This window comes from Mchenga conophoros, linkage group LG18 (assembly GCF_057382185.1).
Source record: "Mchenga conophoros isolate Kocher_MC1m ecotype Shallow Benthic linkage group LG18, M_conophoros_male_GT1.1, whole genome shotgun sequence".
Classification (NCBI taxonomy): Eukaryota; Metazoa; Chordata; class Actinopteri; order Cichliformes; family Cichlidae; genus Mchenga; species Mchenga conophoros.
The window spans coordinates 1812352-1833987 of NC_140543.1; the positions used below are offsets into that span (position 1 = coordinate 1812352).

At 42.2% G+C, this 21636-nt stretch overlaps 1 protein-coding gene across 2 annotated transcripts; it reads left to right on the plus strand.

Moving 5' to 3' along the window:
• Window positions 1-46: 46 nt before the first annotated feature.
• Window positions 47-14229, plus strand: LOC146552825 (uncharacterized). 2 transcript variants are annotated; one of them, XM_085254319.1, is made up of 3 exons: window positions 47-1092; window positions 11172-11852; window positions 11983-14229. In XM_085254319.1, exons 1-3 carry the CDS (start codon window positions 921-923, stop codon window positions 12174-12176), a joined length of 1047 nt encoding a protein of 348 aa, XP_085110445.1. In that variant the 5' UTR covers window positions 47-920; the 3' UTR covers window positions 12177-14229. The 2 variants fall into 2 exon arrangements, with proteins under 2 accessions (XP_085110445.1, XP_085110443.1); XM_085254317.1 differs by having other exon boundaries at window positions 11172-14229.
• The last annotated feature ends 7407 nt before the right edge of the window (window positions 14230-21636 follow it).

Here is a 21636-nt window from a genome sequence, read left to right on the forward strand (position 1 = left end):
GGGTTGCCGATCAATGTTTCTACTATCGATGAGTAGCCCCTTTTACGACACCCAGTGATGTCACATTCCTGCGTCCAGCTGTACTAATCGTCAACAGCAGGTGTGTTCGGGGAACCGGATTAGCGAGCTCACGGTTAGCGCGATGGTTTGGTCTTGGATGTGTCATTTGATCTTGGATGTAGTGAGCGACGTACGAAGAACAGGCCCCAGAGGTTCTAATTTAATAAACAATATGCCGAATGTTTAACAACTGAATATAATAAAAATTTATTTGTGGCCAGTCAAACAATAATAATAATTAATAACTTATTCTGGCATTACTTTGTAAGTTTTTAATCAAACTTTATATATTTTGATCAGAAAGCACATTTTTGTTTGTTTGTTCTGAGCTCACCAGATCAAACAGTAACTCTTTTTATAGGGATCATGTTAAAGTTCAATATAAGAAACGTATTCAGATCATTTCAAACCAGAAAGCTTAAAATTCAAATGAGAATATCTGCGATTTTCTTGTTTTCCGTGGATGTAGAAAAAAAATTGATTTCAGCTGGAAACTGATTTGAAACAGAGAAATCTTCGACAGCGGAACAGTTAAAGGTAAATGCTCTCTGCCGGAGCAACAACCGTGTGACACCAAGCGGAAATAAAGAAAGGAAAGGCGCGTGTGTGAACAGAGCCGGGAGTGTGGGACCGAAAGAGTCAGCACATCACTGTGGTGTTAGCGGCTTTGCACTGACTCCCCGAGCTCTCTGTAATACTTTACATTCATTAATAAGAGAGAGGGGGGGGAGGTGCGTTAATCACGTGACACCAGGCGGAAGTAAACAAAGGAAAGGCGCAAATTGCGTTAGCTTTCCAGAGACTGTTGTTGTTGTGTGAGCTGAGTGTGTGAGCTGAGTGTGTGAGCCGCGGCAGCAACGATGCCTTCAGTTCAGTATCTGAGAGAGTTCATCAACGAGCGACTAACTGCTGCTGCTGAACAAATATTCTTGGAGTTTGAAAAAACGATCGTCCAGTACGAGGAAGAGATCGACCGTCAGCGCAGACTGCTGGATATCACCTGGAAACCCCAAATCAAGCTGCACATGACAGGTGAGTGTCCCTCTGAGGGAGGATCCTGATCACAGCTCTGCGGGACGTTTCTGATTGTGAGGACTTTTTGATGTGAGCTAACAAAGAGCAAACAGAGGACAGGACTGCACGAGTGAAGTTGCCCCCCACCTTCTTCAAATCCAGCAAAAGTGGTATCTAACGTTTGTGCTGCAAACATTTTCGTTTGTGCCGCTGTCGTTTTAAAGATATTATTATAAGCTTCTAAAGTTCAACCAGCCACTTCCTTTACTGTAAAAAACATTGAGAGATATTAACCAGCATTGGATATTTTTTTCTCATGATCACACTCTTAAACCTAGTAATCAAACTGCTATAACCTATTTAAAAACTAGGTTAAATATAGCATTTAAAATAATTAATGCATTCTGTTGGAGAAACAACTTTATTTGCTGGTAACAAAATACAAAACTACGAGAACAACGTGGTTTATGTTTCCTGTTAGAAAAGGTAAATACATTGACCTGTCTGAGCCTCACAAGTCTAATACAATAACTGAAAAATAACAGCTATTTCCATCATCTAACTCACAAACTAGAAAAGGACTTTCTTTCATGAAATCTTGCCATCACTCCTTTGTGTAGAGCACAGCGTGCGGACATGCGCTGGTGTTTTCAGATGCTATGGTTACATCCTTCCTTAGGTCATCATACATCTCCCAGATGTACGGGGTCCTGTTACAGAATGTCATATAATGCCCGAGTGTTTCTGGTGTTGGGCCCTCCTGAAATGTAATGACTGCTTTCAGTGTGAATTTCTCTCCTTGAAGTAGCAGAGTGGATGGGAATTCAGTAAGCAAAAACCTTTTTGGACTGTGAAAACTGTGCTCCAGAGTTTCTGTAGAGCCTTTTCCAAGGGGCCTGTTCTTCGTACCTCGCTAAGTAAGTTAGCTGGATTAGATTGTTGACGATTTCGCGTGATCTTTGATCGTTCGGTTCCCCGAAGCTCATCCGGGACTTGCTGTCATAGCAACAGAGCCGTAAGCGTAAACCTGCTCGCGAGCAGGTTTACTTTATGTAAACAGGATTAGATCGCGGCCACGCAGGTATGTCCGCTTCATTTATACGAAAGCAACAGCGATAAATAAATAACATCAATGTAACTGAAGATAATGCAGCACTTGATCCTTTTATTGATGTCACACAGATACATACAGGTCATTTCCTAAAAAAGGGAAATGTACTATTAACATTCTATTACATGTATGTGATTATTACAGATGTAATTCATATTTCAGAGTAGTAATTGTAAATTACTTCGTGTAATCAAGATGAGAGACCACGGCTATAAAATCCAAGGTGGATTTGGGAAGCCTGTCGCAGCCATGTCCTGTCCGTTTACGCGAGCAACCCATTGCGGAAGGTGCAAGATTGATAAGGAGAGTCCTCAGAATTCAGCATATATTGCGGGACAGACAGGATCCTTTAGCTCAGCGCGACAGTGTGCTCATTGAGAGATATCGATTTTCCCGTGAGGGTATTATTTACTTAACCAACTTGTTGACGAGGGGGTGCAGGACCACCACCTGTCTTTTTTTGCTCTGCCCTTTTCTTGGTTGCTGTTATAAACAAACAAACAGATTATTTCAGGGTCTCTTTCCAAGAGACGAAAAGCAATATAAGTGATAAATATTACCATTCTGTAGAATATTCTTATATTTCACTTTTACTTGTTCCCATGTTCTAGTGGGTCCTGTTGTGGCTCTAATGTGAAAGAGGATATAATATAACAATATAATATAATGTAATATAATATTGGATAATATAGTGTGATATGATAAATCTACCCTACCGCCTACTGGTGTTGGCCAGAGGGGCCGATGGCGCGATATGGCAGCCTGGCTACAACTGTAGCTGCCTCCACCAGTGTGTGAATGTGAGAGTGACTGAATAGTGGCATTTGGGCGCTTTGGGTGCCTTGGAAAGCGCTATATAAATCCAATATATTATTATTATTATTATTATTATTAAATTACTTACGAGTTTAATTTGTCAGCAACTTTCTGCCAGCCCTCTCTCCTTGCTTTTGCAGCCTTTGCAGTGTTCCCTTGCGTTTTAATTAAACCCTGAAACTCCTGAAATCCCTCAATCAAGAGTTCTTGCTCTGCTGCCGAAAAATACCGAGCCGAGCGCGCTCCTTCGACATTTTCGCCGACCAATCAGAGGGTTGCCGATCAATGTTTCTACTATCGATGCGTAGCCCCTTTTACGACACCCAGTGATGTCACATTACTGCGTCCAGCTGTACTAATCGTCAACGGAAGGTGTGTTCGGAGAACCGGATTAGCGAGCTCACGGTTAGCGCGATGGTTTGATCTTGGATGTGTCATTTGATCTTGGATGTAGTAAGCGACGTACGAAGAACGGGCCCCAGGTCTGTGTCAATCCATACAAGCTCTCTCAGGGTGAAACTGTGACAAACAGTCCCTGTGCAAAGTTGCTTTCCTGATGAATCTGTTTTAAATGCTGTTGGAGATGCATCAGGACTTTCGATTGGTCTTAGGCATGGCGATGCTGGAAGGTTGAGCCCTTGTTCAACAGCAGACTGAAGGTGAGCTATGCCAGAAGCTGACAGATCAATGGAAACAAAAGGGATTTGCCTTGTGTTTGGTGTGTAAAGTTTGCAGTACTGGGAGGAACACTGTCTTGTGAAGTGAACACTTGGATTTTCCGTCATTGTTTTTTGAATTACTGTGGACACATGGCACTGTGCATCAACACGATGAACAGCAGTCTTCAACTGAACAGGGCAGAATATTGAGCTCAGCACCTCTGCCCTCAATGAATAGGCATGTTGAGTGACACCCTTTGAAGCAAGGGATTTCACAAGCTGGAATACTTTGTTCTCCTCTGAACTATTCAACATGTTTTGAGCAGTAAGACTGTCACAGAAAGCGCAGCACAGACTTTGACAGAAGGCATCAAAGGCACAGGTGTTCATGACACAGTATTGTCCTTTGCCAAGTTTGACTGGCTGTTGATTATTTCCATTTTTTAACAGCCATAGCTTTACTTTTTTCTTTTTCACAGCTGGATCTGAGTGGAGCCATTCAGGACAAGGGGAGAGGTATGGTTTGGTGGAACTGCAAGGCCTCTCCAGTTTTCCAAAGCTGCTGTTTCTTCAATGTCCATGTCTGTGTCAATTTTGGGCTCCTGAGAGGGGTTATCATCCACTTCCTGCTCCACAAAGGCTTTGTGTGGATCCTGACGCTTCACTGTACCATCCTGTCTGGCAACCTCTGCTTCTTTTCGTATTTGTGTTGCAGAACAGATCTGCATGTTTCCTTCAATGAAACCAAGATGTCGTGCAGTGAATTTATCTATCCTTATAGGGAGATTTTCATGCTTGAACAGACCATGTTTAATGTTCTTGAACTCTGCTTCAACATTAGCTGAAGTTATCTAATGTCTTCTTCTTCCTTGTCATCAGAAACAGACATAGTCTCATCTGCAATCTTTCTTTTCAGATTTGATTTGGACACTCCTGACATAAGGGGGATTTTTTTCCGAAGCAAGACACCAAAGCATTCATTAATGTAGCTTCAAATCTGAATGATGTGTTAAAGCCTTAACTAAAGCACCAAGTAAAGCTAAGGAGAAATCACAGATGGCCTCCTTTGGGATTGGTGCTCCAGCACGAATCCATTCCGATAACCATCTTGTGATTGCCTGGACATCATGTCTCTCTGACAACATTTGCACCACTGGGACGTGAGAGTTGTCCCTTCCTGTTAACACACCTTGATACAGGAAGATGTTTCCAGATAAACCATTAGGCCTGAGAAGCTTTTTTTACAGCTGAGCCAGTCGCATCAAAGGCGACTATGGGTGCTTTGCAGTCTTGTACAGCATTTGAGTTTGACTCCAGTAGTGACAGAAGAACTTGTCTAATCCAATGTCCCAAATGCTTCCACTGGGAGGGGAACTGTATTTTAATGAGTGGAGAGACAGTATTGGGTTTTTATGAGCAACTTCTAGTTGATTTTGTTCGTGTTTGTCTTTGCGCAGAGTTGTCAAATTTGGTAGATGGCTTTGCTCTGGATCACCAAAGTCCATCAGCTTTGCTGCCTCTGATGCTCTCCACACATGGGGCTGCAGTCTGCCTTCACCAAGTTCTTTTGTTACTTGTGCCCTCAGACTTCCGGGCATGGCTCTCTTAGAAAAGCCAGTGTGCATGGATTCATCCGTGTTTGCCATTACACACTTCAGCACCATTGGGCAGTGATTTTCAGGTTCCTTTTCACATGTAATGTACAGCTGGCCAGCTTCCCTTTTCTTGAAAGTATTCTTTTTGTATGTGACTTTATGTGGAATCATATGTATCCACTGTTCAAATGGGAGCTCCACAGTCTTGCAGTCTTTGTTTTGAAAAGGAGAGCTGCTTTGTTCAAAATCATTATCATTGTCACTGCTGTCTGTGTCAGTCTCTATTCGTCACTGTAATCCAGAGCAGCCCATACATTGTCTGTTTAATTTAACAAAAGTGTAAAGAGCTTTTGGTGTCATCTTTTTGCCAAGTTGTTTGCATAGATTTTTCTATATGTCACTTGGAGTTGAAACTTTTCCATTTTTTTATGACTGCTTCTTTAGAAGCACGAAGGACTTCAAATACTGCAGTTTTGTCCACCACTGATTTCTTTGGCATCTGTCAAGCAAAAATGACAAATGTGATATATTACTGCCATAATTTGGTTATAACTTTAGTTCTACATCTTTAAGTGGACATAAAATTACTTTGATACACTGTTTTGACGTAGTGAATTGAAGTGTTGATGATTGCTGTTGCTCATGGAAGCTAGCTTAAAAATGCAAATGAGAGAGCTAGCACATGTTTTCTTCAACTCTTGTTTTTTTCTCTCAGAAGTAGAATGTGTGTGATAGCACCCCCTGGTGATCACAAACCGAACACAGGTCGCTATGTTTGCTTTTTTGGCAGAGTTGTACCAGTTTATCCTTAACAAGATCTAGTTCAAAATTCATTTGATCGGCATAAAAATGAATTTAGTCAATGTTCATAGCTCATCATCAAAATACTTGTAGATAAATCCAGGCTCTGAGATAAATGTGTGTCAATGCCACACGTGTTTAATAGCCCTTTGGGACCATGGCTACAGAAGTTTGGCTCTTTCAGGTAACATTGACAGTTACCTGAGATTCACAGTTCTGCAGGCTGTTTGGAGCCGTTGAGCTCAGATTTGCTGAATCACTGAAGTGCACGTTAATTTTATACAACTTGCTCATGACAGCCCACATACAAATGACAGCACTTTTGTTAATATTAGCATTTGAATTAAAAGCTACAGTTCACATATTATTAGGTTAATGTTTTAACAACCATTAGCATTTTAGCATATACCCTGCTGGTAGCACACTAGATGGAGTAAGGTAATGTTAAGAAACATGGTAGTCAGTGATCCACAACCAGCTTATTGGCTCAAAACACCATATCTAATTATAAACTGATACGCACCTACGGGCATGCCCCTTTAAATTTCTTCAGATAGGCTCCAGCGCCCCCGCGACCCTTAAAAGGATAAGTGGAAGCGAATGGATGGATTGATGGAATTTTATAAATATCTTTAAAATGAAAGCGGCACAAACAAAAAATTTGCAGCACAAACGTTTGACACCACTTTTGTTGGATTTGAAGAAGGTGGGGGGCAACTTCACTGACAGGACTGCACTGTGCTCCATTCAAACAGCAGGCGCTGAAATCAGCCTGGATTTGAGTTTTCTTTATGCAAGTAACAGCATAAAGTTAGAACTGTGAAAGTATCGCTTTAAAAGAAAGTGTAATGTAAAATACCCTCATGTATGAATGCATTAAGATGCAGATGCAGATACAGCGATAGAAGTCCTCCTGTGGGTCTCCAATAATATGAACGCATCAGTGTCATTTCAGGCAGCTCATGGTCATTTTCATCACAGACATTCTGCTGATTGTGTCCTCAGTTCTCAGTGGCTTGGTTTGTAAAAGTTCAGACTCAGTGTGACTTAGCGTTGCTAAGTGCATCATATAGGTTGTTGCTTAGTTACAAGGCATCAACTCCGTTGCCTTTCTTTAGCCCATCCATAAACAGAGACCAGTACTTGCTGAGTGTTTGTGTCGTGCGCTTGATTAGATGTAGGAAACATAAAACAGGTTTTCATCTTCAGATGTTTGAGCACTGAGGATGCAGCCTGGTCACATACAGGTAGATCCACCCTCTCAGTGTCAGGGCCTTCGTGCATCAGTATAAAACAGACACACACTTTCTTTGGCTCTTGGAGGAGGCGGACGCACTTTTCTCCTCTCCCTTATCTTTCCTGCTAGTTCTTATGTCCTTGTCTAGTCTCGTGTCTTTTTTTGTATTACTTTCCCTGGAACACTCTCTCACAGTCTGTGTCTAAAACCTAAAAGAGAATTATGGATTTGATCAACTGGTCTCTGAATGCTATTGACACCCTTTAACGTGAAGTCTGGGCTCGGGAGAACCCGAGTGCCCTGGAGGGACTTTCCCTGCCGGATACACGATGGACGGGTGGCAGAGGATCGTGTGCCTGGCGGGACTGTCGATCGAGGACGCTGAAGATATCTACCTATTCGGAACCACGATAACAGGGTTCTTGCTGATCGGAGCTGGCTTGGCCCTGACTTATCGGAGAATTAAGAGAGCGGAACCGGCTGTTCAAACCCCACCAAGGCTGCCCGCTGGGATTGGAACGACAGGTGCGACTTCTCAGAAAGGGCTCACTGAAGGCAGCATGGTTAAGAGCTTGGAGGCGCTAACGGCTGCAGTGAATGCTCAGAATAACACCTTTGAGCGTATGTATGTTGGATTATATCAGGAAAGAATCAACTCAGAACAACATCTCTGGGTGGAGCTGGATTACACCTCGGATCAGTTGGCTGCGGTCGTGAGGTCTCAGAATCTGCTCTGTGAGCAAAAAGAGTGACAAGACCACAGAATCGACGGCTAATAACATCACGGAGAAGCTCGCAGCTATTAACGGGAGACTGAGAGACCAGTGTCGGAGTGTTAAAAAACAGCTTGAAATTCTCAATTACCATCATAACCTGGCTACCCCTTCGGCGCCAGCTCAAGGCTGGAGCCGAACAACAACTCCCTGATAACGACTGTGTTGAGTCTGTTCCTTCCCATTCCCTACAAGGCCACCTGGGTTGGCTGGAAGACTGTTTACTTAGCCTGGCAGGGCGAAGGACACTGTCTCAGCTGAACTATAGACACGCACACACATACATATACAGGGAGTGCAGAATTATTAGGCAAGTTGTATTTCTGAGGAATAATTTTATTATTGAGCAACAACCATGTTCTCAATGAACCCAAAAAACTCATTAATATCAAAGCTGAATGATTGTGGAAGTAGTTTTTAGTTTGTTTTTAGTTTTAGCTATTTTAGGGGGATATCTGTTTGTGCAGGTGACTATTACTGTGCATAATTATTAGGCAACTTAACAAAAAACAAATATACACCCATTTCAATTATTTATTTTTACCAGTGACACCAATATAACATCTCCACATTCACAAATATACATTTCTGACATTCAAAAACAAAACAAAAACAAATCAGCGACCAATATAGCCACCTTTCTTTGCAAGGACACTCAAAAGCCTGCCATCCATGGATTCTGTCAGTGTTTTGATCTGTTCACCATCAACATTGCGTGCAGCAGCAACCACAGCCTCCCAGACACTGTTCAGAGAGGTGTACTGTTTTCCCTCCTTGTAAATCTCACATTTGATGATGGACCACAGGTTCTCAATGGGGTTCAGATCAGGTGAACAAGGAGGCCATGTCATTAGTTTTTCTTCTTTTATACCCTTTCTTGCCAGCCACGCTGTGGAGTACTTGGACGCGTGTGATGGAGCATTGTCCTGCATGAAAATCATGTTTTTCTTGAAGGATGCAGACTTCTTCCTGTACCACTGCTTGAAGAAGGTGTCTTCCAGAAACTGGCAGTAGGACTGGGAGTTGAGCTTGACTCCATCCTCAACCCGAAAAGGCCCCACAAGCTCATCTTTGATGATACCAGCCCAAACCAGTACTCCACCTCCACCTTGCTGGCGTCTGAGTGGGACTGGAGCTCTCTGCCCTTTACCAATCCAGCCACGGGCCCATCCATCTGGCCCATCAAGACTCACTCTCATTTCATCAGTCCATAAAACCTTAGAAAAACCAGTCTTGAGATATTTCTTGGCCCAGTCTTGACGTTTCAGCTTGTGTGTCTTGTTCAGTGGTGGTCGTCTTTCAGCCTTTCTTACCTTGGCCATGTCTCTGAGTATTGCACACCTTGTGCTCTTGGGCACTCCAGTGATGTTGCAGCTCCAAAATATGGCCAAACTGGTGGCAAGTGGCATCTTGGCAGCTGCACGCTTGACTTTTCTCAGTTCATGGGCAGTTATTTTGTGCCTTGGTTTTTCCACACGCTTCTTGCGACCCTGTTGACTATTTTGAATGAAACGCTTGATTGTTCGATGATCACGCTTCAGAAGCTTTGCAATTTTGAGACTGCTGCATCCCTCTGCAAGATATCTCACTATTTTTGACTTTTCTGAGCCTGTCAAGTCCTTCTTTTGACCCATTTTGCCAAAGGAAAGGACGTTACCTAATAATTATGCACACCTGATATATGTGTTGATGTCATTAGACCACACCCCTTCTCATTACAGAGATGCACATCACCTAATATGCTTAACTGGTAGTAGGCTTTCGAGCCTAAACAGCTTGGAGTAAGACAACATACATGAAGAGGATGATGTGGACAAAATACTCATTTGCCTAATAATTCTGCACTCCCTGTACTGATACTGATAAGCACTCACTGACGCATCACCCTCCCTACCCCGGATCCAACGCCACCTCCAACGCTTACCTCCCCCATGATGTGGACATCGAGTCAGCTGGAGGCGCAGTCGAAAGATTGTAGCGGTTCCAGATCAGATGTCCACACTGGAACTCTTTCCCATGTTGCTTGTCTGTGTTTATTGTGCTGTGGTGTGTTGATATCTGTGCATTCCTGTATTATCCTTTTGTGTTGCACATTTCAATGTTTTTTTTTCCTCGCTACCTGGCCTGACCTGTCTCCCCAATGTGATGTTTGTATTGTATGTACGGTCGGCAAGGTCTGTCATCTCGGTTGTGGCCAAAAGACCTGCAACTGACAAATAAAGGCTATCTCATCTCATCTCAATGGCTGTATCCCAATTCAGGTTCAGGCCGCATTTTTTTTATTTTATTTATTTATTTATTTTTTTATTGCTACTGCTGTTCAAAATCCCATAAGGCTGGCTGACATGATAGACGATGGGCAGGGCTGTGAGTACTCAGACTGTGTTTTGATAAGATCTTGGAGAAGAACAACGGGAATTGAGATAATTGGTGACCAGTGACGGACATTAGACCAACTGTAAAAATTGGATGCAGTTGTTCGCACTAAACCCAAACATTCACCATCTTCACTCATGCAGCTATCCCACTGGCGCCAAGGTCGAAGCTGACTGGAACAACAAATTGTTCCCATGATTACAGGATTGTTGTCAGAACTCTTTGTCCCTCCTTCAAGGCCACCTGCGTCCACTGGAGACTGTTGACCTTTGCTTAACCGGGCGTGGTGACACTTTCTCTCAGCTGAACACGGGATACACATGCACACGCACGAAACATGTACACTGATACTGATGCGCCCTCACTATCACCCTCCTTCCCCTGAATCCAACGCCTCCCATCCAATGTGGACGGATCAGCTGGAGGCGCAGGCGAAGATTGCTGCGGTCCCAGATCAGCTGTACACACTGGAATACTCTCCCATGTTGCTTGTCTGTGTTTTATTGTGTTATGGTGTGCTGATATTCCTGTATTATCCTTTTGTGTTACACATTTCACTGTTGTTTTTTTGTTTTTTTGTTTTTTTTTTTTCCTCACTACCTAGCCTGACCATCCCCAATGTGATGTTTGTATTGTATGTACTCTCTCTGTCTCTCTCTGTCTCTCTGTCTCTCTCTGTCTCTCTCTGTCTCTCATAATCTCATTAGTTGTCTTTTTTTTCCCCTCCAGACGTCCCACAGCAGCCTGTCTGTAAGGAGGAGGAGGTTCTCCTTGAGCTGCAGCTCTGTGACCAGGAGGAACCAGAAGCTCCACAGATTAAAGAGGAGCAGGAGGAACTGTGCAGCAGTCAGGAGGGAGAGCAGCTGGGACTGAAGGAGGAGACGGATACCTTCATGGTGACTTCTGCTGAGGAAGGAGAGCACAGTGAACCAGATAATGATCGTCTCATCACTAATAACGCCCCTCTTGCTGAGAGCCAAGATCAGGGAAGAAGCAGGAGTGCAGATCCAGGATCATCGAGAAATCCAAACAGTAAAAATGCAGAAAGCTCTGAAGGACTGAAGGAGGAGACGGATACCTTCATGGTGACTGCTGCTGAGGAAGGAGAGCACAGTGAACCAGATAATGATCATCTCATCACTAATAACGCCCCTCTTGCTGAGAGCCAAGATCAGGGAAGAAGCAGGAGTGCAGATCCAGGATCATCGAGAAATCCAAACAGTAAAAATGCAGAAAGCTCTCGTTCGTGCAAAAATCTCTGTAAGACTTGTGGTAAAATGTTTTCTAGGCCATCAGTACTTAGAAGGCATACACAGATCCACACAGGTGAGAAGCCATATTCCTGTAAAACATGTGGGAAAAAGTTTCGTCGAACTTGTCATTTGACCGTCCACATGAGATATCACACAGGTGAGAAACCGTACTCTTGTCAAACATGTAGTAAACAGTTTTCTGCGTCATCGTCACTTAAAGAACACGCAAGGCTTCACACAGGTGAGAAGCCGTACTCTTGTCAAACATGCGGTAAATTGTTTTCCAGGTCATCATCATTTAAAGAACATGTACGGCTGCACACAGGTGAGAAGCCGTACTCTTGTCAAACATGCGGTAAAAGGTTTCCCAGGTCATCGTCACTTAAACAACACGCACGACTTCACTCAGGTGAGAAGCCGTACTCTTGCAAAACATGCGGGAAAGGTTTTTATCACAATAAAAGTTTGTCTTTCCACATAAGAACTCACACAGTTGAGAGGTCACATGTTGGTAACACCTCCAGTAAAAAGTTTTCAAATTCAACATCACTTAAAAAACACACAGAAATTCATTCAGGTAAATAGCTGCATTCCTGCAAAGCGTGGGGAAAGTTGAAATCCTCATTTGACTGGCCACGTAAATGTTGAACATCAGCTGTTTCCTCCTGCTGAGAGCTCACACAGGTGAGAAGCTGTAGTCTTAACATGTTTTTAGAAAAGGTCAAATATTTGGAGCCAAGTTTGACACAAATGTACAAATTCATGCTGGTTCAAATGTTTTTGCTTTTGGCTTGAAAACCTATTCAGACAATGATCGTTTGACTGTATTACATGTCGCAATGTGTGAACTAAATCTGATGATACCTATCATGTTGAAGCTTTTTCATTCGTCAGGGAAAATATGATAAATCTTTTTTTTGAAATTGATGGCAGCACCAGGTCTCAAAAAAGGTTTGATAGAGGATTCTAGAGGCTCAGCAGTCCCCCGGCTCTTTGTTGTGTTTTTGATTTTCTGATGCTCCAGAGATTTCGATTTGTCTTTGATTAGTCAACGATTATTTCAATAAATCTTGTCTCCGCTTCCTGTGGGAAGACTTCCTGTTCTAGGCTTTAGTACCTCACCTGCTCAGGTCTGCCCACCTGTGAGTATCACCCTCTCGTCTCGTCCCACAGAAAATTAAAACAATGACCCAGGAGACATGAATTTGAAAATAATGTATTTTTAACATCAATACTTAAATATTTAGTCCTATTTTACTCAATAAGACTGTCCAAATAAAAATGAAATAAATACAAATATTAAGTAATATGAATTAAATTCTAGTAGTATTTGAACCAAAAATTCAGCTTTAAAGTAAATAAAAAAAGATTTTGTTTTCCAGTCCAAAATAACAAGTTTCCAAAGTTTACAGATGATGCTGTTTTGCTGTTCCACTGCATTCTTCGTCAGTGTTGAGTGCAGTGTTGGCAGACAACATACAGTGGGGCAAAAAAGTATTTAGTCAGCCACCGATTGTGCAAGTTCCCCCACTTAAAATGATGACAGAGGTCAGTAATTTGCACCAGAGGTACACTTCAACTGTGAGAGACAGAATGTGAAAAAAAAAATCCATGAATCCACATGGTAGGATTTGTAAAGAATTTATTCGTAAATCAGGGTGGAAAATAAGTATTTGGTCAATAACAAAAATATAACTCAATACTTTGTAACTAGGGCTGAACGATATATCGCGACATGATCAAGTGCAATTTTCTAACCGCAAAGGCTGCGATTATACTCTGGACATGTCCAAATTCATGGGCTGCATCCTCCTGAGGCCGCATTTGTAGACCGATTACATCACAGCGACGTGCCGAAGGCTGTCCAAATTACTACCATATCCCAGAATTCATAGCGCGGCCCAGCCAAACTCCAGTTTCCAACAATGGCGGCCGCTACTAAGTTTTAAAATTACTCATACTAATCTTTCTGGGTCACAAAATAAACTTTTAACATATTTTCAGGCGAGAAAGTAGTTGTGTAAACATCAAATATCTGCTCGGTTTATCAAGATATCCCATATTTGCAAAAGTGCTTCGACGTTTTCAGAGGCGTCTGCTACCCACCAGCTCGACAGCTAGCCGGGAGCTCGAGGGTTACTGATGCGGCCGAGAACGGCACAACTCCCGGCACATCATTTTCAGATCACCGCGGAGTTTCGCTGCTCGGGTTAAACGTGATATATAAGTCACTTAGACAACCTAAAAATGTTATTGTTGGGCTTTTTTCAGTGTTTTGTTTGTTCGTGAGTAAATCGGTTTGGCTGAGATTAAAGTTATTAGATTAGATAAAATAAAACTTTATTAATCCCCCGGGTGGGTTCCTCCTTGGTTTTCACACAGCTGACTAAACGTCAAACAGAAAACTTATTAAACAGAAGTATGAGACAGTCGAGAATTTACACCAGTGTCTGGTTATATTTTAGATAGCAAGAAGCAGACGGCCGAGTTTATTAAACTCCACCGAGACAGCGGTGACGCTAATCAGAACTAGACCGTCCAATTTCACGCCTTTAAACTTTAAAGGCGTGTTTGTGTGTGTGTTTATACAATTGCTATTATGTTTGCACTTTATGTGTAATGTTACTGACTGCAGAGATCAGTAAGATGTGTGTATTTTTTATTTATTAGTTTTATTTATTTAATATTATTTTTTAATTGAATGACTGTCTAGTAGTTCACAGATGTCGAAAAACTGAGTGTGGTAAAGCCACTGATTTTGTTTATGTATATTTCTGCAATCTGCACATTGTACTGACTTTCATTTTAATGTTTACACCAGGGTTCCTTGTCAGCACTTTATGCTCAGATGTTTGTAAGCTAAAAATAAACTATTGTGTATGTTCAAATATACTGTTGTGATTGAAGAAGTTAAATAAAAATGTCAGTCATCAATTCATGCATCACCTCATGTCATCATAACAGAGGTCTGTCTTCCAGGAAAGAACAGTTTAAAATTAATGTAATATAGTATTGGCCATACTATATGATGTATTGCTTGTCTTTGTTTAATAATACAGAAGACAAAGACCTTAAAAAATAATCGCATATCGCATCGCAATCGCAATATTGGGGCAAAAAATCGCAATTAGATTATTTTCCATAATCGTTCAGCCCTATTTGTAACATAACGTTTGTTGGCAATAACAGAGGTCAAACGTTTACTATAGGTCTTTACCAGGTTTGCACACACAGTAGCTGGTATTTTGGCCCATTCCTCCATGCAGATCTTCTCGAGAGCAGTGATGTTTTGGGGCTGTCGCCGAGCAACACGGACTTTCAACTCCCGCCACAGATTTTCTATGGGGTTGAGGTCTGGAGACTGGCTAGGCCACTCCAGGGGCCCGTTCTTCGTACGTCGCTCACTACATCCAAGATCAAACCATCGCGCTAACCGTGAGCTCGCTAATCCAGTTCTCCGAACACACCTGTTGTTGACGATTAGTACAGCTGGACGCAGTAATGTGACATCACTGGGTGTCGTAAAAGGGGCTACGCATCGATAGTGGAAACATTGATCGGCAACCCTCTGATTGGTCGGCGAAAATGTCGATGGAGCGCGCTCGGCTCGGTATTTTTCGGCAGCAGAGCAAGAACTCTTGAGTGAGGGATTTCAGGAGTTTCAGCGTTTAATCAGAACGCAAGGGAACACTGCAAAGGCTGCAAAAGCAAGGAGCGAGGGCTGGCAGGAAGTTGCTGACAAATTAAACTCGTAAGTAATTTAATAATAACAATAATAATGGAGTGGATTTATATAGCGCTTTTCAAGGCACCCAAAGTGCTTTACAATGCCACTATTCATTCACTCTCACATTCACACACTGGTGGAGGCAGCTACGGTTGTAGCCACAGCTGCCCTGGGGCAGACTGACAGAAGCCAGGCTGCCATATCGCGCCATCGGCCCCTCTGACCAACACCAGTAGGCGGTAGGGTAGATTTATTATATTACACTATATTATCCAATATTATATTACATTATATTATAATATGTTATATTATATTATATTACATTATATTATAATATGTTATATTATATTATATTACATTATATTATAATATGTTATATTATATTATATTATATTATATTACATTATATTATATTATAATATGTTATATTATATCCCCTTTCACATTAGAGCCACGACAGGACCCACTAGAACATGGGAACAAGTAAAAGTGAAATATAAGAATATTCTATAGAATGGTAATATTTATCACTTATATTGCTTTTAGTCTCTTGGAAAGAGACCCTGAAATAATCTGTTTGTAACAGCAACCAAGAAAAGGGCAGAGCAAAAAAAGACAGGTGGTGGTCCTGCACCCCCTCGTCAACAAGTTGGTTAAGTAAATAATACCCTCACGGGAAAATCGATATCTCTCTATGAGCACACTGTCGCGCTGAGCTAAAGGATCCTGTCTGTCCCGCAATATACGCTGAATTCTGAGGACTCTCCTTATCAATCTTGCACCTTCCACAATGGGTGGCTCGCGTATACGGACAGGACATGGCTGCGACAGGCTTCCCAAATCCACCTTCGCTTTTATAGCCGTGGTCTCCCATCTTGATTACACAAAGTAATTTACAATTACTACTCTGAAATATGAATTACATCTGTAATAATCACATACATGTAATAGAATGTTAATAGTACATTTCCCTTTTTTAGGAAATGACCTGTATGTATCTGTGTGACATCAATAAATGGATCAGGTGCTGCATTATCTTTAGTTACATTGATGTTATTTATTTATGGTGAAACAGTGGTGGAATATCGCTGTTGCTTTCGTATAAATGAAGCGGACATACCTGCGTGGCCGCGATCTAATCCTGTTTACATAAAGTGAACCTGCTCCCGAGCAGGTTTACGCTTACGGCTCTGTTGCTATGACAGCAAGTCCCGGATGATCTTCGGGGAACCGAACGATCCAAGATCACGCGAAATCGTCAACAATCTAATCCAGCTAACTCACTTAGCGAGGTACGAAGAACAGGCCCCTGGACTTTCAAATGCTTCTTACGGAGCCACTCCTTTGTTGCCCGGGCGGTGTGTTTTGGATCATTGTCATGTTGGAAGACCCAGCCTCGTTTCATCTTCAAAGTTCTCACTGATGGAAGGAGGTTTTGGCTCAAAATCTCACGATACATGGCCCCATTCATTCTGTCCTTAACACGGATCAGTCGTCCTGTCCCCTTGGCAGAAAAACAGCCCCATAGCATGATGTTTCCACCCCCATGCTTCACAGTAGGTATGGTGTTCTTGGGATGCAACTCAGTATTCTTCTTCCTCCAAACACGACGAGTTGAGTTTATACCAAAAAGTTCTACTTTGGTTTCATCTGACCACATGACATTCTCCCAATCCTCTGCTGTATCATCCATGTGCTCTCTGGCAAACTTCAGACGGGCCTGGACATGCACTGGCTTCAGCAGCAGAACACGTCTGGCACTGCGGGATTTGATTCCCTGCCGTTGTAGTGTGTTACTGATGGTGACCTTTGTTACTTTGGTCCCAGCTCTCTGCAGGTCATTCACCAGGTCCCCCCGTGTGGTTCTGGGATCTTTGCTCACCGTTCTCATGATCATTTTGACCCCACGGGATGAGATCTTGCGTGGAGCCCCAGATGGAGGGAGATTATCAGTGGTCTTGTATGTCTTCCATTTTCTGATGATTGCTCCCACAGTTGATTTTTTCACACCAAGCTGCTTGCCTATTGTAGATTCACTCTTCCCAGTCTGGTGCAGGTCTACAATACTTTTCCTGGTGTCCTTCGAAAGCTCTTTGGTCTTGGCCATGGCGGAGTTTGGAGTCTGACTGTTTGAGGCTGTGGACAGGTGTCTTTTATACAGATGATGAGTTCAAACAGGTGCCATTCATACAGGTAACGAGTGGGGGACAGAAAAGCTTCTTACAGAAGACGTTACAGGTCTGTGAGAGCCAGAGATTTTCCTTGTTTGAGGTGACCAAATACTTATTTTCCACCCTGATTTACGAATAAATTCTTTACAAATCCTACCATGTGGATTCATGGATTTTTTTTTTTTCACATTCTGTCTCTCACAGTTGAAGTGTACCTCTGGTGCAAATTACTGACCTCTGTCATCATTTTAAGTGGGGGAACTTGCACAATCGGTGGCTGACTAAATACTTTTTTGCCCCACTGTAGGTGATACTGCCCCCACAGCTTCCTGTAGTGTGTTGTAGTTTAAATAAAAACAAAAAAAAACATTTATGTGGTTTTAAGATGTGACAAGAAATTTCTATGTCGTGTGATCGATTATGTCGACGAATCATTGTAGCCCTACAAATGAACCTTACTGTTTTCAAAATGCTCCTCCACCTGTTTTCTTTAGCACCACTTAATTCTCCAGCCTTTGTTGTTCCATCGTGAAACATGTCGCTGCATTAAAGTCAAAACAAGTTCATAGTTTTCTTATAATTGTAGTTTTTTCCACATTTTGTTTTTTCTGTCCTATTTTGAATAAAACGTGTTTCTGAGATGTGCATTCTGTTTTTATTTCCATTTTACACAAAGTCCCAACTTTTTTGGAATTGGGTTTGTATAACTGCTGAAGGACAACATTCAATTGTTGAGAACATGGTTCGATCCTGGATTGTAGTCCAGGAAAAGACAAACAGTTTCCTCTGTGTCTGCCTTAGTGTCCTGAGATAAAATCATGCAGTGAATTTAGTTTTTCCTTTATATTGCTGTAATAAAAGTTTGTTTACTTATAATTTTGTATTTTTTATGTCTTCGTGTCTGAACGTTCCTGCAGTTGGTTTGTGGTTGATGTGGATTTGCTGCTCATGTGAATCCTCCCACAGTGTTTCATTAGCAGCTGTAACCACAGTGACTCTGATAAAACAGGAATTAGCAGAATCCATCTGATATGAAGCTGTGCTTTGAATACCACTTCCCTCCTCTTTGAAGAGTAGTCAGATATCTGTGTTCAGGTTTTTGTACAGCCTCTTCTACACTTTGTATCACTGTGTTTGTAGAGCACAGTAGTAGAGAGCTGTGTCTGCCAGGGTTAGGGCTGCTATGGTCAGATCAGTTGTTGTACGTGATGTTTTTGATTCATATCGATTATCAGGAATATATTCATTGCCACTCCATGATCTTGCTCCTTTCCAGAGTATAAACTGAGGAGCCTGAAGGTCAGAATCATGTCTGTACCAGTAAAGTAGAAGACTGCTTTCACTCGTCTCATAGCTACATGTGAGTTTGACAGATTCTCCTTCTGTTTTAGTGACTTCAGGTTGTTGAGGAGTGATTGAGTCTCCAGCTGTTAGTCCTGGAAAAAGAAAGAAGAAAAGTAGTGAAATGCAGTCTGTATATCTGCTTAATGCAGCAGCTTCAACTAAACTTTAATCCCTGTTCTTAAACTCACCTATAATGTGAGATAGAAGCAAAAAGAGGTGCAGCAACATGTCTTTGGAGTTATTAAAGCCAGACAGACAGCACATGAACAATGTTCTTCCACTGCAGCACAATGACCAACAAATAATGTCATTGGATGAGCTCAACTTCAGTGGGCGGGGCCAGTGTAATAGCTGAGCCAATCAAACAGTTCTGTGCTTCCACAGCAGCTCTGTCTCTGTCTCTGATCTTTACTGCTTCATTTCTCTGTTGTCTTTGTCATCAGTCCAATGACACAAGAATCAGAGGTTTAACAGTGTGTGGCTCCCTCTAGTGGATGTTGTGGAGTATTCTGTTGTCTTTGCTCCAAAGGTTTTTGTACAGAGTTTTGCTGTTTCCTGTCACTGTGGGCTGCAGAGCACAGTAGTACACAGCAGAGTCAGACACTGCAGCAGAGGAGATCTCCAGATGAAACTCCTGTTTTTCTTTGTCATGTATAAACTTCAGCTTTTCTGTTTGCTTTGAATAGTAGGCGATGAGAAAGTCTGGATGTGAATTAGGTTTCTGTTTGTACCAGAAGAAGTAAGTGTCAGAGCCTGAATAGTTGCAGGAGAGAGTCACAGTGCCTCCTTCCAAACTCGTCACTACATCTTTAGATGGTGTCAGTAAATCCTCAGAGGATCCTGAAAACAACAAAGACATATTTCACCATCATGTTTCTGCATCTTTAAACTTAGTTTATAAAAAGTGAATCAATTCAAACAACATCCAGATATTTTCATGTCCATCATCTCCTTTTACATCTCACTCCATCTTTTGATGACTCACCAGTCTGAAAGGAGACTATCATCATCCAAATGAAAAGCAGCAACATGATTTCCTCTTGGACTGAATGAACAATAGAGAGAACACAGCAGCTCTTCAGCTCCTAAATGAAGCCGTTCATGTTCACTGCTGTAGCTCCTCCTCTTGCTGAGCTCTGTTTCCATTCAGGCTGATGAAGCTTTGACAGTGATGCTGCAGTCATCATCATCATCATTATCATCAAGAAGGTCAGACTGAAGGAGGAGCCTGCAGAGCTCCGACTGCATCCTGCACACATGGTCTAACTGAAACATGTTCGAGCAACAAAAAGAAGTTTACAAAGTTAACAGCACAGAGCTTCAATTATAGTTTTAAAATGAGCAACAGGAAAACTTCTGAAACTCCTGACAGTGTTCTTGTTCTAAGACACCAACTGTGTTTGGTGAGACAAACTTACTCTTCTCTGCGTTTAATCATTAGTTGTTAATCTCTGGCTCTCTGCCACAGCGTGACTTTGTCCTGGCTTCCTCCTCTCACCTGATGACCGCCCCTCCCTGAGCCTTTTCCTGCTTGAAGTTTATTCCTGTTAAAAGGGAGTTTTTCCTTCCCACTGTTGCCTTTGCTTGCTCATAGGTGTTTATGTTATTGTTGGGGTTTTCTCTCTGTCTCTGTTCTTAATACTCCACTGAATGTCTGTTTGGAAGTTTCTCCTAAGATTTGCAATGATTTTCTGAACTTTTTATTGAAAAGGTTGTCACCACCAGGGCTCTTATCACAGCTCCTGACTGTGAGCCCTCTGTCTCTGTCCCTTGCACTGCTGTTTTCACTCAGTTTGAGCTTGTGACGCTCTCCACTTTAGAGGATGTGGTTCGCCATATTAAGCCCACAGGTTCCCCTCGTGGTCCTTTCCCTCCACGATTCTTTAAAGAAAATTTTCCTGGTATAGGGCAGTCTGTCCTTGACATTATTAACAGCAGTCTGTCTTCTGGTATGGTTCCTCCAAATTTCAAACATACAGTAGTGCAGCCACTGCTTAAGAAACCTGGCCTTGATCACACAGTTTTAGCGAACTATAGGCCTATTTCCAAGCTGCCTTTAGTCTCCAAGGTTTTAGAGAAAATAGTTTTTAGTCATCTGAAAGATTTTCTAGATGGTAATGGCATCTTTGAGGTTTTTCAGTCAGGTTTTAAAACACTTCATAGCACAGAATCTGCATTATTAAGGGTTTTTAATGACATCCTTCTGGCATGTGATTCTGGTAGCCATGTTGTTCTTGTCTTGCTCGACCGAACTGCTGCCTTTGACACCGTAGACCACAATATTCTAACTTCTCGATTAAGTGATGTAGTGGGTATTGGTGGCACTGCACTTAATTGGTTTAGGTCTTATTTGTCAGACAGAACTTTCTCTGTCAGCCTTCTCGGTTACGAATCGTCTTCTGCTCCTCTGTCATGCGGCGTCCCACAGGGCTCAATTTTAGGGCCACTACTCTTTTTACTGTATCTTTAGAAGGCCCGGGATCTCATTTCACTGTTATGCCGATGACTGCCAAATTTGTTTGCCACTAAAGCACAAGGATGGCATCTCCATAAAACCTCTCTTGACATGTCTAGATGACATTAAAGCTTGGTTGGCTCTAAACTTTTAAAATTTTAATGAAAAGAAAACAGAAGTGTTGGTGTTTGGACCCAGTGGTCCCTCTGAGTCGTCCTCTGTAGATTTGGGATCCCTGGAAGTC